Source organism: Amborella trichopoda, chromosome 8, assembly GCF_054954075.1.
Source record: "Amborella trichopoda isolate Santa Cruz 75 chromosome 8, AtrichopodaSantaCruz75HAP2 v2.0, whole genome shotgun sequence".
In the NCBI taxonomy this organism is placed as follows: domain Eukaryota; kingdom Viridiplantae; phylum Streptophyta; class Magnoliopsida; order Amborellales; family Amborellaceae; genus Amborella; species Amborella trichopoda.
In genome coordinates this window covers 35,791,631-35,806,027 of record NC_142343.1, presented here as the reverse complement: position 1 = coordinate 35,806,027, position 14,397 = coordinate 35,791,631, and the positions used below count along the sequence as shown (strand labels likewise).

Below are 14,397 nucleotides of genomic sequence, written 5' to 3'. Positions count from 1 at the left end.
GTACAGAATCGTCCGGTTCTCTCTAGAACCGGACGATTTTCGATTTTTTGGGCGATCCGGTCCCTTTTCACTATTTTCGAGTCGAACCGGGCGAGTCCGGTTCGACTCGACGTTTTTTAAAACGCTGGTACTTACACAATCGGTATTTCCCGTGGATCTAACGATGTTTATATATGAGAATGGTGAATGGGCCTTGGCCCTAGTTCCAATGAGCTCTATGATTAAGTCTCTTACTCTAGTCTCACTAAAAGGGGTTGGGGGTTCAATTATCTGCTGAACTTTTAAAAAATAATAAAATAATAATAAATAAATAAATAAATAATTGATGATGTTTATAAAATAATAATAAAAAGTTGACGATCTTTAATATAATCAATAAAAAGCTTGGTCACCTAAGAAGGGAAAAGAAATCTCAACCTTGAAGAAGAAAATGACTTGCCCATGGCGAGCCCCCATGATCACGAAAACTAGTCATGCATATGGAAAGCCCCAATAATTGGAATTCTAACCTTAATTTTTTTTTATAAAAAGAAAAAAGAGAGGAAAGAAATGGGAAGTGAACCTAATTAGAATTCTAACCTTTTCTGAAGGAAGAGAGATAGGAAAGGAATCGCATGGGAAGTATATCCACTCACGTGTAAGCACGTCCATCTCTCTTTCTAAATCAAGATACTGCATCTCTCTCTAACCAGGCAGTACGTCCCTCTTTCTTACTAGTGTTCCCTAGTTCTAGGCTGTTCTCTCTACTTTTCTCTCGTATTAGGGATGTATGTCTTGCTAAAAAAATTTCTATAGATTTTTTTTTAATAATAAAAATATATACCATATTTTAAAAGAAAATTGTTTCATATGTGCTGGACCACATGTCTACATTATGTGGTCTAGAGGTATAAAAACAATTATAACTAACGATCCAAATGTTTTTTAATATAATTTTATTTCTAATTTTCCAAAAAAAAATTCCATATTCATGATCTCCATATTAAAGATTATATATTTTCTAAAAATTAAGATCATATTATATTTAAACAATATATTTATTGCCAAGCCCTTGTACAATATGTAGGCGGGCCGCATGCTAACCGTATCATATTCTCTCTAGACATAAGGCTATGTTTTAATCCGTGACATGTGTCCACCCTTTGATTTTGAGTTAATAATAATAATAATAATAATAATAATAATAATATTATTATTATTATTATTATTATTATTATTATTATTATAATAGATATATCAGTTGCACAACTAATATTCCATGTCTTACTTGTCTTAAATCTATTTTCACCCAAAACAAAGGGTCTTCATCATCTTTTGGACATAAAATACTAAGACTTTTGGCGTAGGCCCACTAGCTTACAACTACATATGAGCTCAACAATCTAGATTGATCTTACAGTCACGACTTCATTTTGTATTTTAATTTTAATTTTTTTATAAATTCTAATCACATGAAATTTTAAACGTCTATTCTTCTCATCAAGGCACACTTAATAAAGTATTAAAAAAAAAATTCAAAATATAAATTGACCAAAATACTTTTGAAATATTTTTTGGGGTATTTTAGTCAACTTATTTTGCACAAAATATTTTTTTATATTTTTATTGGATTCTTTTATTTTTAAAGAACACGTAATCAAAATTTCAAATAATTTAAATTTATAAAAAAAATTAAAATTAAAATACAAAATGAGATCGTGACTATCGAATCGAAATAGGAACCGTTTGATTCATATGTAACAGTAAACTAGTAGCCTGCGCCATTATTTCCCTTGCATAAAATATCCCGCCACTCTATTATACCCTCAATCTATCTTATATTGTATACAACTTTTGGGTTAGTTTCTAATATTGTACTTCGAAAAGTAATGCACAAGGGTTGACATTGTTATGAAATATTAAATATGTTTTGAGTTGATTTCAAAACAATGCCAACACTTGTTTAATGCCAATAGGTAAGTAGGTTTATCAGTCCCCTTCAAAAATAACAGAAAATTATATTTCACAAACAAAATATTTGGATTAACCTACTTAATAAGGGGAATATTCTACGGAATCCAACCACCCAATATATACATTCCTGTGATCGATTGAGGCATTTATTTATTGGGTGTGGTTTGTATATAATTGAGGCCCTAACAATAAAAGTAAAAGGTACCTTCAGTAATGCTTAATTATGTTGTTTCAAACTTTCAGTATTAGAAATTATTGTGCTGGCTTGAAAATTTATTTTTATATCTAAATATAAAATTTAAAGATCCAAAAATACTGTAAATCGAGCAGATCCATGAACGTTTAAAAATCTTGAAAATTGACAGTCTAGATAATACATTACAAGGTGCATTATTTTCGAGACTTGAAATCTATTTTTTCTCATGTCCATACATCTTGACGTGGTTATGATCGAATTGAGTTTTTCACTATCGAAACAACCTTACCTAATGAATTTTTGAGGTGTGCCTTAACTTGATTGTTTAGGACCTCACCCTTATATAAACTTTTTTCTTTATTCATTTATTACTATAAAGACCATGGCTTAATATATAAAGTGGAAAGTAAGGGTGGCAATGGGCTGGGCCTAGGCCAGGCGAGCCTTGGCCCTCGGCCGTCCCTTGTCCATATAGGGCTGGGCCGATCGGCCCATTGCCAGCCCTAGTGAAACGACACTTAGGCACACCTTTAGGAAAGGAGGACATTATATCAACATGCAACATACAAGGAATTCCTGTTTCCAGAATTTTTTCAATGCTCATGTTTTCTTCAAATGACTAATGAGTAATCTAACCCCTATGTCAACAATCCTCTTCCACTAAACATATATAAGTACTATAGAAATTAAATTTCAAACAACCTCATGAGACGCAGTCCACATCAAAAACTTTGCTATAATTGAGGTTGCGTTCTTTTTTCCTGGTATTTTTGTAGCCTTGCAATCTACATTGGTATTTTTGTAGCCTTGCAAGCTACAAACTCCATATAACACAGCATTCCTTCCTCAATGTTTACCAGATCACTGGACACGCTACATCGCAATCTGGGGTTCCGAGATGCTAGTATCGACACGACTATGAGGGAGCACAACCCCACCATTGCAATACAACTCGTCTGCTATGCTCACTCCCTCCCCTAACACAGCCATCTGCTCCACATATGCCCACCGCCCAACTGTCGCATGCCACCCAACGATGCTCTCCCTAACACATGCATGCTGCTCCCCTCATCAAAACGCACCTCGAGAGTCTCGCCCGCCCCCGACTCAACCACGCATCTGTCCCCTATACATACATCAGGGCCTATCAAGCAACCGTCCCCTATCTGAACCCCTTCTCCTATGAGAACATTGCCTAACACTTGGGGCCCCTTGGCTAGGCTGCCTACTCTGTGTTTGGCCCACTCCAGATAGTATTTCATGCCTAGTATGTAGTCTTGAGGCCTGCCTATATCAACCCAAAAGCCTTGTAGGCTCATTTGCATACAGCTGTGATTATGTTGCGAGCTTAGGCAATACGTCTCTCTCCATAGACATGGGCTGAACCTCTAAAGTGCAAACTACCTCGGGGCTTAGGATGTATATCCCTGCATTTATGTCATTCGCCACATATGCCCTTGGCTTTTCCATGAATTCCTTCACCAATCTTGTCACTTCATCCACCACTGCTACCCCGTACTGGGATGTTTCACTGGCTTTGGTTACCAATATGGAGGCTTGATGGCCATGGTGGCTATGGAACTTGAGCATTTGGTTGAAGGGGAACTCACAGATCACTTCACTATTGAGCACGAAGATAGGATCGGGAAATTGGGATGAACCAAGAGGAGGTCTCTGGCTAATGCGATGGGACCAGCAGTACCAAGTGGCTCACACTGAGGCGAGCACACAATCTTGATTCCTACTCTGGATTCCATCTCCCTTACGAACTTCATCATGCCCTATGCCAAGCCATTGACAAGTTTGCTTAATGCAGTTAGATTTGGTTGTCACCATCGCATCTGTGTGTGTGTGCGTGTCAACCCTGAGGTTTTGAACATGTTTTAATTGAGATTTTTCGAAAATGCCCAATATTATATGGTTGTACATGCACAAACATGTATGCATGTCTATGCATGGGTTTCCATGTATGGAGGCACCATCTGGTTGAGGCTGGTCTCAGCTAGCAAAGGCCTCATCAGACCAGTTTAGAGCACCTGATCCTGACTAATTTCGAAAGAAATGTCCAAGACCAATGGAAAAAAAAAGGAAAAGAAGATAAGCTTCCAAATAACAAAGATAGGGAAGGTCCAGTAATTTATTAGGAAAATAAATTACCTCTGCCTGATAGTTGACTGCAAGAATAACTTCATCAACTCGTGCTTCTCTAAGTGCTTCAATCTGGAGATTACAAATTTGAGGATGACATGTCAAGAAAATATGATCAGAAGAACAATTGCTTCTAATATTTGAGTTTTCTGGGCACAAATTTTCCTCATCTCACCTGGTGCAACACCATTTGCTTATTAGAGAAATCCACAAGTGGTCTAGGAACTCTGAGAGTCAAAGGACAACCTTGAGGCAAAACCACCAAGAAGGATCAAGGCCTTCATCTTCTTCAACACAACAAGAGTACGAGGGGTCTTTCTCACTCAAGAGTTGCAGAGAAAGGCAGCAATTGAAGAACAGGGAAGTGAGAGAAAGGTGAAGGCCTCAAGGGGGTGAGGATTTGGATTATATACAAACCACCTTGGTTGTTTTAAGAGGATAGAGACGACATATAACTTCTATTTTATCCAAGGAAAGAATATGAAGGGTCTTTCGCATTCGAGTTGTACAGAGAGAACCATCAAAAGAGAAGAATAGAGAAAGTGAGAAAGGTTGAGGCCCCCAAAAGATACTGATTGGAATTTAAATCCAAACCACCATATTTGTTTTAAGGGAAAAGTTTATATAAGGATACTAACCTTATAAGGTAGAACTACGGATGCACCTCAAAAATCCATCGAAAATGTAATTTTTATGTTGAAACCATTTTGATTGATCATCTCGACATCGAGATGTATGACCATGAAAAATAAAAAGATTTTAAGTCTAAAAAATAATCCATTTTACAACATATTATCTACACCGTCCATTTTCAAGATTTTCATATGTTTATAGATCTACTTGATTTTAACCATTTTTGAAATTTAAAATTTTATAATTAGATATAAATTTTTGAGATAATCCTAAAAACATTTTACATCAAAATTATATACCATGATTTTGATATACCATGATAAAATTTGAAACCATGATTTTGATATACCATGATAAAATTTGAAGGTGCACCTTACCTCTACAGCTACGGATGCATCGTACGCCAACTGCACCCTTGTTTTAATAGGGAAAATATAATGTAGGTGAAGTCAAATTTATTTAAGCCAGAAACTGGCTCTTATTGTGCTCAGTGTCCTAATATGGTGTCTCAACTGCTGGTGGTTGGGCAGCCATCTTGGACAGCAAATTTATTGACAAATAAAATGTAAGAAAGGAATCCCCCCCTCAAGTCAGCCAAAGCAACAAGACAGCTACAAGGACACCACAATTGTTTTCCTGCACTTATTTTAAGCAAAACCTTCTTGTAACTGCTTTCTATTACAAATGCGTTGATATAAATGAGATGCTTTAACTGTAGATCATTCATAAATTGCTCTTTGCAAGCAATCTTCTGCAAGTTACTTGAGGAATTTACAGTTTCGTAATTCCAACCTTCTGCCCACTATTTGACCATTTCAGAATTTGTTTCATATTTTTAGCTGCAGCATCATAACTTCACCAGAGAGAGGAACAACACAGATCTAGATAAATAAAGAAATAAATAAAATGCTCTCAACAAAAATTAAAATTTCAAATTGGTAATGCAAATATAACTCTGGTACATGAACTTCTTGTTTTACAAAAAAATGGAAATTATGATTTTACAGGAGAAACAATGAGCGTAAAGCTGCATTCCTCCATACACACTGCTCTCTTTCCAAATTTACAAGGTAGACTCATTATGCATGTTTCCATGAAATACTCAAGTTACATGAATCTCCATGAATTTATGAAGGTGGACTCTACGTCTATGACATGAACTTAGAAGGGTCCATTAAAATGTTCCGCTAAGATCCAAGTTTTCGATAAATGCTAATAAAATTCTCTTCCATATCATATTCTTTAATTAATTGAATCCATTGATCCAAGAGCTTGGCTCCTCCTTCGCTTCTCATCTTTTATCGGTTGGTTCCTGAAGGAAGAGCAATAGTATTCCCGATTCCCCAGTAATGGTTTATTTGGTTGTACTTAAAATCAAATTGAATAGCCAAGAAGGGGAAGTACACAAAATACAATGGCCTATTGAAAACTCAGCATCCATACTGCAGATGATGGAAGTCATGGATAGTGACAACTGGAACCCACTGTTGGTGCCATGTCCTATTCTGATGGATCCCGACTTTCCCTGCATGACCGTCCATCATTTCCATGGATGGTGGACAATGATTTGCTTGTCCATAGATATTGAATTATGGAATGCTTTTCATTAGTTAATATGCGTTGGTGTGAATATCCAGATCACTTGTCAACCATCTCCCTCTCCATCTCTGACCAGATCATTTGCCACGGTCCAGCTTCAGTACCCATCCTGAGAAACAAAACCTCCATCAGTAATATCCTAATACCAGTGAGCTCTTTAAAATGGAAATCTGGGATCGTTTGAGAAACTTTGGTACATCAAATCCCATCAACGAAGAGAACATAAAATTGTGAAAGGTGGGATTTATAAATTTCTTGCTCCGAGATCCCCACATCCATTAAAGAAAGAAAGAAAGATGTAATAGTTAATTTTCAACAGATCAAGTGTACCTTGAAAATGTATTTGTGTCTGGATGTATGTACAGAGATATTTATGAAAGCAATAGAGAGAGAGAGAGAGATTATGTCAGAAAGAGAGAGAGGGAGAGAGAGGAAGTTAAAAGGATCGATAGGAGGTCACATATAGTACCAGAAAGGAAAGTGGGAAGCAGGGAAATGTGAGATTTGTAAAGAAATTGTAGAATAACTAATAATTCATGATAAAGATTGAGAGTGACCAATTGATGATAAACTGATACCTCCAAAACCCAGCTACTCCACGCAGGAACATAAACAAAACCAATCCTCCCCAAATGCCAGTAAGGCCGAAAGCTGGGGCAGCAACCAGTAAAAAGAGTGATGATATCAGGCCAACCCACACCTGCAAGAGCATTCCCCACCAAATTCAAGTATCAGAAGAGAAATAGCCCATGAAAAATAATTGAAGTTTTGAGAAAAAGAAATATACTAAAAACATTTTGGAAATCAAATGCATCATTCTTATACTGCTCTAAAATTTCAAGCAAAGAACAAGAAAGCATAATATGGATCTAAAGAGGATTTAATAAATTTGAATTTGAAAAGACTTTGGCCAGGGTACCAAAACAGCAAATACAAAATGAATTGGGTGAAAATATGTCTATGAAATCTAACCACAACCAAATAATTTTAGAAATAATTAAACCACCATTTTAATAAGAAAAATGAAACATTGAAAAATATTGGCTTGGAAAAGTATAGTGGAAACCAGTGGTGGGGAACCATCATTTAACAGGGTCATCACCATCTAATGAAATGATGGATGTTGAGGAGTGAGAGTGAGACCCACGATTGGGATTATGTCCTGTTCTGGTTGGTCGAACTGTGTTTCCATCACCAATCACCAGTTCATTGGAAAGTGATCGCCCCGACTATAATGTTTTCTATAGTCCAAAGGATTATAGAAGTCATACCATTGAATAAGCAGCATAAGCAAAGTCCGAAACTCCATAGTAGAGCCCATCAAAGACAAAAGCAATGGCATTGATCGGCTGAGAACCAGCAACAAACTGCAAAGTTCCATTCATCCTTGTCAAAGAGACAAAGTTTGCAAATCTCACTATCAAAATACCAGCTATTGTACATACAGAAAAAGGAAAAAAAACAAGGCAGCTATTGTCTTTGCAGCTATTGTCTTCGCATGGTGGTTATCTTACCACGACCACAGAATAGGCAATCTCCAAGACACAGGAATCTGTAGTAAACAAGCTGGAGAAGGTCCCAAATCCAACAAATAAGGCAATAGCCAAAACAATGCCAGTAGCCAGTGCTATCTGCCAAACATTTGATCACCACGGCAAAAAATTAAAAGGTGTTCTCATTGTCCATATGGGAAAGTATATTGTAATCTAATGGAGTACACAAAACCATATGGCATTGGGGTTCTCACCATCTGACGAAATGATAGGCGGTGATAGACAGAGAACCTGACCAACCAGAACAGGAAATGATCACTATGGTGGGCCCACTCTTCATCACAGCCCATCATTTCATCTGACAGTGATCATGACAGTTTGCAATAATACCATCATCCGTCAGATTACATATATTCCTCCTCCTATATACAAGAGGAGAAAAAAAGGAATATTTCTGCATTTTTCTTGATTAACAAGAGTATTGAAATGATAAAGTGAAAAGGATGAAAGAAACAACCCAAGGACCGAATCAACAAAAGAGAATTCAGAAATCAATTCTCCCACAATGATTTTATAGGTGAGATGAATTGCAGGTTTCTAACCTGTAGAACCCTGTAAATAACCTGCCTAGCTTTTTCATAATCCCCTTGAGCAAAGACCCTGGCAAGAAGAGCCTGGACATGGAGAGAATACACAATTGAATTTTCTAACAAGCTGAATATGAGATGAGATTTTTCAGACCTTAGAAACTAGTAAGCATTTTCTTAAATATATGTATCGGGTGTGGTTTGTATAGGGCTGAGGCCCTAAACAATCAAAGTAAGGTGCATCTTCAAATACTGTCAAAAGATGTCATTTTAGTACCAAAATTTTTTATAATGGCCCAAAAATTTATTTTATTTTTAAATTACAAAATTTGAAGCTTAAAAATAGTGTAGATCAAGCAGACCTATGAACACTAGAAAATCTTGAAAATTGACAGTGTAAATAGCATTACAAGATTCACTATTTCCAAGACTTGAAGTCCATTTTTTTTTTTTTATGTCCATGTATCTCAAGGTCAAGATGATCGGATTTGAGGGTGTTTGGGCAGCAAAGCAACTTCTCTTAATAAATTTTTGAGGTGCGCCTTAGTTTGATTGTTTAGAAGCCCCATCTTATATAAATTATTCCATGTATATATATATATATACACTACTAATAATACACTTCGTGTTAATAATTGAGAAGAAGTTATAATAGATAATATAGAAAAACAAATCCAAAATTGGAATATACCAAAAGTACCTATAACAGATGTTTATAGTAAGGGGACTTTTGATTTCAAAAGTAGTCATATATATATATATATATATATATTGGTCTAAGAAGGGTGAGGACCTTAAACTTTCTCTTAACCCGTTCCAAGCCTAAATAAAAGGGGTGGGTTGTGTTAGGTAGGCAGCTAACGTAAAACTTTCGCCAAAACTTCTCATGAATCCAGAATATAAGAAACTAGTAGGCATATTTTTCAATTGAGTATGAAAGCTATGTAATAGATTTGAATTGCACATATTTAGTCGCCTATCGATGATTAGTGCAAGGATATATGACCCCTACTTACCTGACCAGCAAGTGCTAGGGAGTCAGTGAGAAGAGATACTGTGAACCATACTTCCAAGCAAATTTGGTGACCAGCCATAGGAACAGGACCTTGCCGTGCAGCCATGGCCGTACCCAGTGTCATAGTTGAGAGAATAGCCACAGTTCTTCCAATCAGTAGAGTACCTGTGAAGCGAAGGTAAGGTGGGCATTACGATGGTTATCCATTCACCTCAAATCTATACGCCCAAGTAATAAGCCATTTCCGGTCTTTAGAACATGTTGTGTCTTGGATAATTATACTATTGGCCATTCCACTATAATAACATTCTGAATTGTATCTAGAACAGTTAAAGAAGACACTGGCAATCATCTAGATTGAAGCATTTGTTTTCCAAAATTCAGATACTTGAGGCCTAGTGTTGCATGTGTTAATCATAAACAAAAGGAGGCCAATGAGTTGATCCATCATCTAATTAGATGTTAAGTTAGTGTTGCACATATAGAGAAGTTCGTCATGGTAGTCATGCCTAGTTTTTATGTCAATTGTCCATTGGAATTTAATACTACAGCAATTTTAACATAACTATCTATCTAGTTCCTTAAAACAAAAAGACAAACTGAATTAGAAGAAACATGAACAAGAATGCTCATTTTTTCTTTAAAAAACAACTGCATTAGAAGAAACATGAACAAGAACTTCAATGAGTATTATAAACTTTCTGAGAATATATTCATAGCAAAATGTACAAGGTTTCCTAGCTTTCCTGAACCATACCAGATTTTTGATAACGGGCAAACCGCTCTGTTTCTATCTTTGTAGGAACGAGTATTACTTTTGAATTCAATTCCAAAAGAAGGAAAAGAGCTATGAGATACCTGAAAAACAAAACCAAAAACAAAACCAAAAGACGTGAGGCTTATGCAATACATGGAATTGCATGAATCCAAAAGCCCTCCATGCTCCACACAGTTCCATAATGCACTACAGGCATACCATGCAGTAGCAACTGAGACTCGGTCAAGCATGTAATGTAATGTTTTGGACCGATCTTGCTTACTCTGAAAACACAGTAGCAATGGCAGCACCACCAATCCCCAAGCCGAAGATGAACATCAGAATTGGATCCAATACCATGTTCAACAAGTTGCCAGCAACTGATGATCCAAAGTAATAGGCTTCATAAGAATCTAAGGTTTCACAGCTAAACCTAACATAAAAAATGAGAGTGTCATTTGGACCATCATGAGCTTTTAGATGGTATGCATGCAGCAACTTCAGGACATCATATGACTTTACAAGTGTTTCCACACGAGGTTCATCATGAAAGCTAGTTTTTTATGGATATAGTTAACCAATTGTCTAGTAGCATAAGGAATACAAGGTTGACAACTTGCCTATGGCATAAAGAGGGCTCTTAGTATCCATGAATCCACGAAAAGCACCTTGCGCTGCCATTGCAATGACTACTGGGGGGGCACCCAAAGCTCTTATCTTAAGAAAATGATTAGCTGGTAGGTGCATAGGTGAATCCTATAAAGCCATACGCGAAGATACATCATATAAGATATAGACACCATCATCTCAGGAGAACATAAACATGTGGATATTTCATACTTCACTACACATCCATCCCATTACCAGGAAATGCAAGAAGCATAACACACGTTCTTTTTTCCCCAAAAAAAACAAGAATTTCATGGTCAATAAAAAATTTACTCAGATTAAATCGGCCACTTTAAACAGAAGGATCATTTCTCCAAGATTCCATACAACACATCCCACAAAAGTAGAGTATTACTAAAGGACAAAGTGCAATTGCCTATGTTAGCAAGACGGAACGCCTTTAAGTTGCAACGAAAGGTTAAGTGGCATAATCCACTGTAATATGTAAAGTTACGGGTTGTCAAGCTCATGACAGATTCTTGAGTTCTACCCATTCGCATGCGTGACTAGTTCAAAATACACACTGATAGGAATGGAAATTTTTGTAGGGCTATAAGCAAGTCTAGCAAACAAAGGACAGCAGGAAAAATAAAAAATACATATTTTTGATGTTTATGAGTAAACTCTTGGAGTTTGAGGATCTTACGTACAGAGAAAATCTACTGATTGGTAAACCATAAAAAAAACCTAGAAACTTCCAACAAAGAAAGTTTGTTTTGGTTAAAAGTACTTCCAAAAGAACAAATATTTGGATGTATATTTAATGATGTACCGTAGCCACGGTTAGTCATACTCAGACAAATGTGACGTACAACAGGTATACCCATGAAATTCAAGAAGACCTCTGAACCACATGAAAGTGCAATCGCTTCCGCAATGCCAGCAGCAGCAGCCAAAGCCAAGGAAGCTGATACTGCCGGTAGGAATTTTTTGCAACGTCTGGGACCCACATTCTCTTGAAGCAAGGACACTGGTCCAGAAGCCACTCCATCTAGAACCACAACTAAACAATTAATATTTCACTGTAATTATAAAACCACAACAACAACGATTCTAAAACGGCATCAACAACAATAACAATCAAGCCAGATAGATGAATTGACTTCAAAATAATGGTTCTATCACAAAATCTAATTTTAGAAAAAACACTCGAGCATAATATTTGAGTTATCACTAATAGGAACCCGGAGGCATCTTTAAACACATATCATCATATATGTTTCAGCTCTACTACTTATTTATTATAGAGCAATTTCTTTGGATAGTAAGCTAAAGAGGTAGAGAGGAAGGGTGTTACTAGTAAATTGACCTTACCATCCTCACAAACTTCTTCAGGATCAGAACCCATGAGAGCGTGCTCTTCAGCGACAAATGATGTTGTGATATTCAGAAGTGGAATGTTGAACAATTTGGATACCAGATTAAACACTGAAATAGACACCCCAACTGCTGCCAATTCGACCGATCCTAAAGCAGCACAACTCAGATAAATGACAAAAATAGAACATACAAAATTTGCTATGCAATGGAGAAGATTTTATCAGAGTAATCAAATCTGAATAAAATGAGAGAAAAATGTGCATACCCACATGCCCAACGAATGCTGTATCGACCAAAGATGCAATTGGGTCTGCAGCAAGAGCGAGGAGTGCCGGTAATGCTATGGATGCGATTTGTAAGCCGAGCTCATCGGCTTTCACTGCATTCCTGTGACCTCATGATAACAAATCCAAACAAAATTATCCAAACTTGCATTTTACGTTTTCATGATGAAACATAAACAGTCTCTCTCTCTCTCTCTCTCTCTCTCTCTTCTCTCTCTCTCTCTCTCTCTCTTCTCTCTCTCTCTCTCTCTCTTCTCTCTCTCTCTCTCTCTCTCTCTCTCTCTCTCGCTGCATTCCTGTGACCTCATGATAACAAATCCAAACAAATTTATCCAAACTTGCATTTTACGTTTTCATAATGAAACACAAACATGACCTCATGATAACAAATCCAAACAAATTTATCCAAACTTGCATTTTACGTTTTCATAATGAAACACAAACAATCTCTCTCTCTCTCTCTCTCTCTCTCTCATGGTGAACAATTTCAAAAAATGAAAAAAATATCGGGAAAGAATGCAAACCTAATGTCGAAGACTGCAGCAGCTGTTCTTCCCAGGAAAGAATACCACGAGGTTTTCTTAACGATTGCTGAAGAAGAAGAAGCAGAAGCAGGTTGCTCTGAATTTCTTTGAGTCTGCACGCCATTTTTGGCCTTTGGAATCGCTTTATTTTCTTGGTTTTGTTGTTTCAGAAGACGTTTTCGTAAAGAAACCGGTTGTGGGTTTTGCTTGCAGCTGCGAATCCTTCGAAATTGAGTGCTGCGGTGAGGGAAATGATGTAAGATAGCGGGATGGAAGATAGAAAAGGCGGAAGACGCCATTAAAATGCAGGGTGAAGCTAGAAAGAGAGAGAGGCCGGCTGACTACAAAGTGGTGGATAAGAGAAGGGCTGGATTTTCAGATATTTTTAGAAGTCCCTGTACCGTAGTATCTGTTTAATTACCAACAGTATCGTAAGAAATTGTCCAAATCCGTCCGATGTAAACAAGGGAAGGTCGACACCCCCACCTACCAAATTTGAACTTGATTGGTCAATTTTCCCAATTTTAAATCGGAAAAGTGTACAAAGACGCACCATTTTAGTTTTGGTTGTGGTTTGCATAATGTTGGAACGTTAAAACGATCGTTACAATCCATTTAAGACGCACCTCTAAATTTTATCATTACACTGTGATTTTGGAATAAAAAATTTTTAAAATTGTAAACTTAAAAAATTATTCAAATCGAATAGATCTATAAACATATAAAAATCTTTAAAAGGGACAGTCTAGATAATTTATTGCAAGATGCACTATTTTTTAAACTTAAAATCTTATATATATATATATATATATATATATATATATATATATATAAAAGTCGAGATTATCAATTAGAAAGTTTTTCAACTTAAAACAACTTTTTTTAATGATTTTTGAGGTTTACCTTTAATTCTACGTTTGAAAGTTGCAATTTTATATATATTTTTTTATTTTTTTTTAATACAAAGAGGATCGCGCTTGTCATCATATTTTAAACCAAGTGATCGTAAGCATATCATTGACTTGACTCAAAATTCAAAAGAATTTTTCTCGAACTTCATGGCTCATCCCAAACCATCTCATTTAAAATCTAAGGGCAAGGAATTAGTTATGACCTCATTGTGACAATGATATAAAGTTTTAGAGTATATAAAACCTTTTAAATAAGAAGAATAAATGTAAGGAAAAAGTTTATATAGAGCCTAGGCTCTAGACAATCA

At 36.3% G+C, this 14,397-nt stretch overlaps 1 protein-coding gene and 1 pseudogene across 19 annotated transcripts; both read right to left on the bottom strand.

The window, feature by feature from the left end:
- Positions 1-2,857: 2,857 nt before the first annotated feature.
- On the bottom strand, positions 2,858-5,027 carry LOC18423451 (mannose-1-phosphate guanylyltransferase 1-like; annotated as a pseudogene). The gene is made up of 3 exons (XR_016060611.1): positions 4,473-5,027; positions 4,307-4,369; positions 2,858-3,930 (listed from the first exon to the last, which is right to left on the bottom strand). The product of XR_016060611.1 is annotated as a mannose-1-phosphate guanylyltransferase 1-like (transcript).
- Positions 5,028-5,837: 810 nt separating this feature from the next.
- Positions 5,838-13,695, bottom strand: LOC18423452 (protein DETOXIFICATION 44, chloroplastic). 18 transcript variants are annotated; one of them, XR_016060605.1, is made up of 14 exons: positions 13,179-13,695; positions 12,636-12,757; positions 12,365-12,517; positions 11,863-12,041; positions 11,002-11,137; positions 10,665-10,761; positions 10,382-10,482; positions 9,626-9,789; positions 8,625-8,696; positions 8,277-8,380; positions 8,044-8,160; positions 7,801-7,896; positions 7,108-7,229; positions 5,838-6,638 (listed from the first exon to the last, which is right to left on the bottom strand). XR_016060605.1 is itself a non-coding variant. In XM_020674604.2 (13 exons), the coding sequence occupies exons 1-13, from the start codon at positions 13,475-13,477 to the stop codon at positions 6,569-6,571; spliced, it is 1,728 nt and encodes a 575-aa protein (XP_020530263.1). In that variant the 5' UTR covers positions 13,478-13,695; the 3' UTR covers positions 5,838-6,568. The 18 variants fall into 18 exon arrangements, 12 of the variants coding, with proteins under 12 accessions (XP_020530263.1, XP_088729763.1, XP_088729761.1 ...); XR_016060607.1 differs by lacking the exon at positions 8,277-8,380 and having other exon boundaries at positions 7,677-7,896; positions 10,665-10,814; XR_016060606.1 differs by lacking the exon at positions 8,277-8,380 and having other exon boundaries at positions 10,665-10,814.
- Between the last annotated feature and the right edge of the window lie 702 nt (positions 13,696-14,397).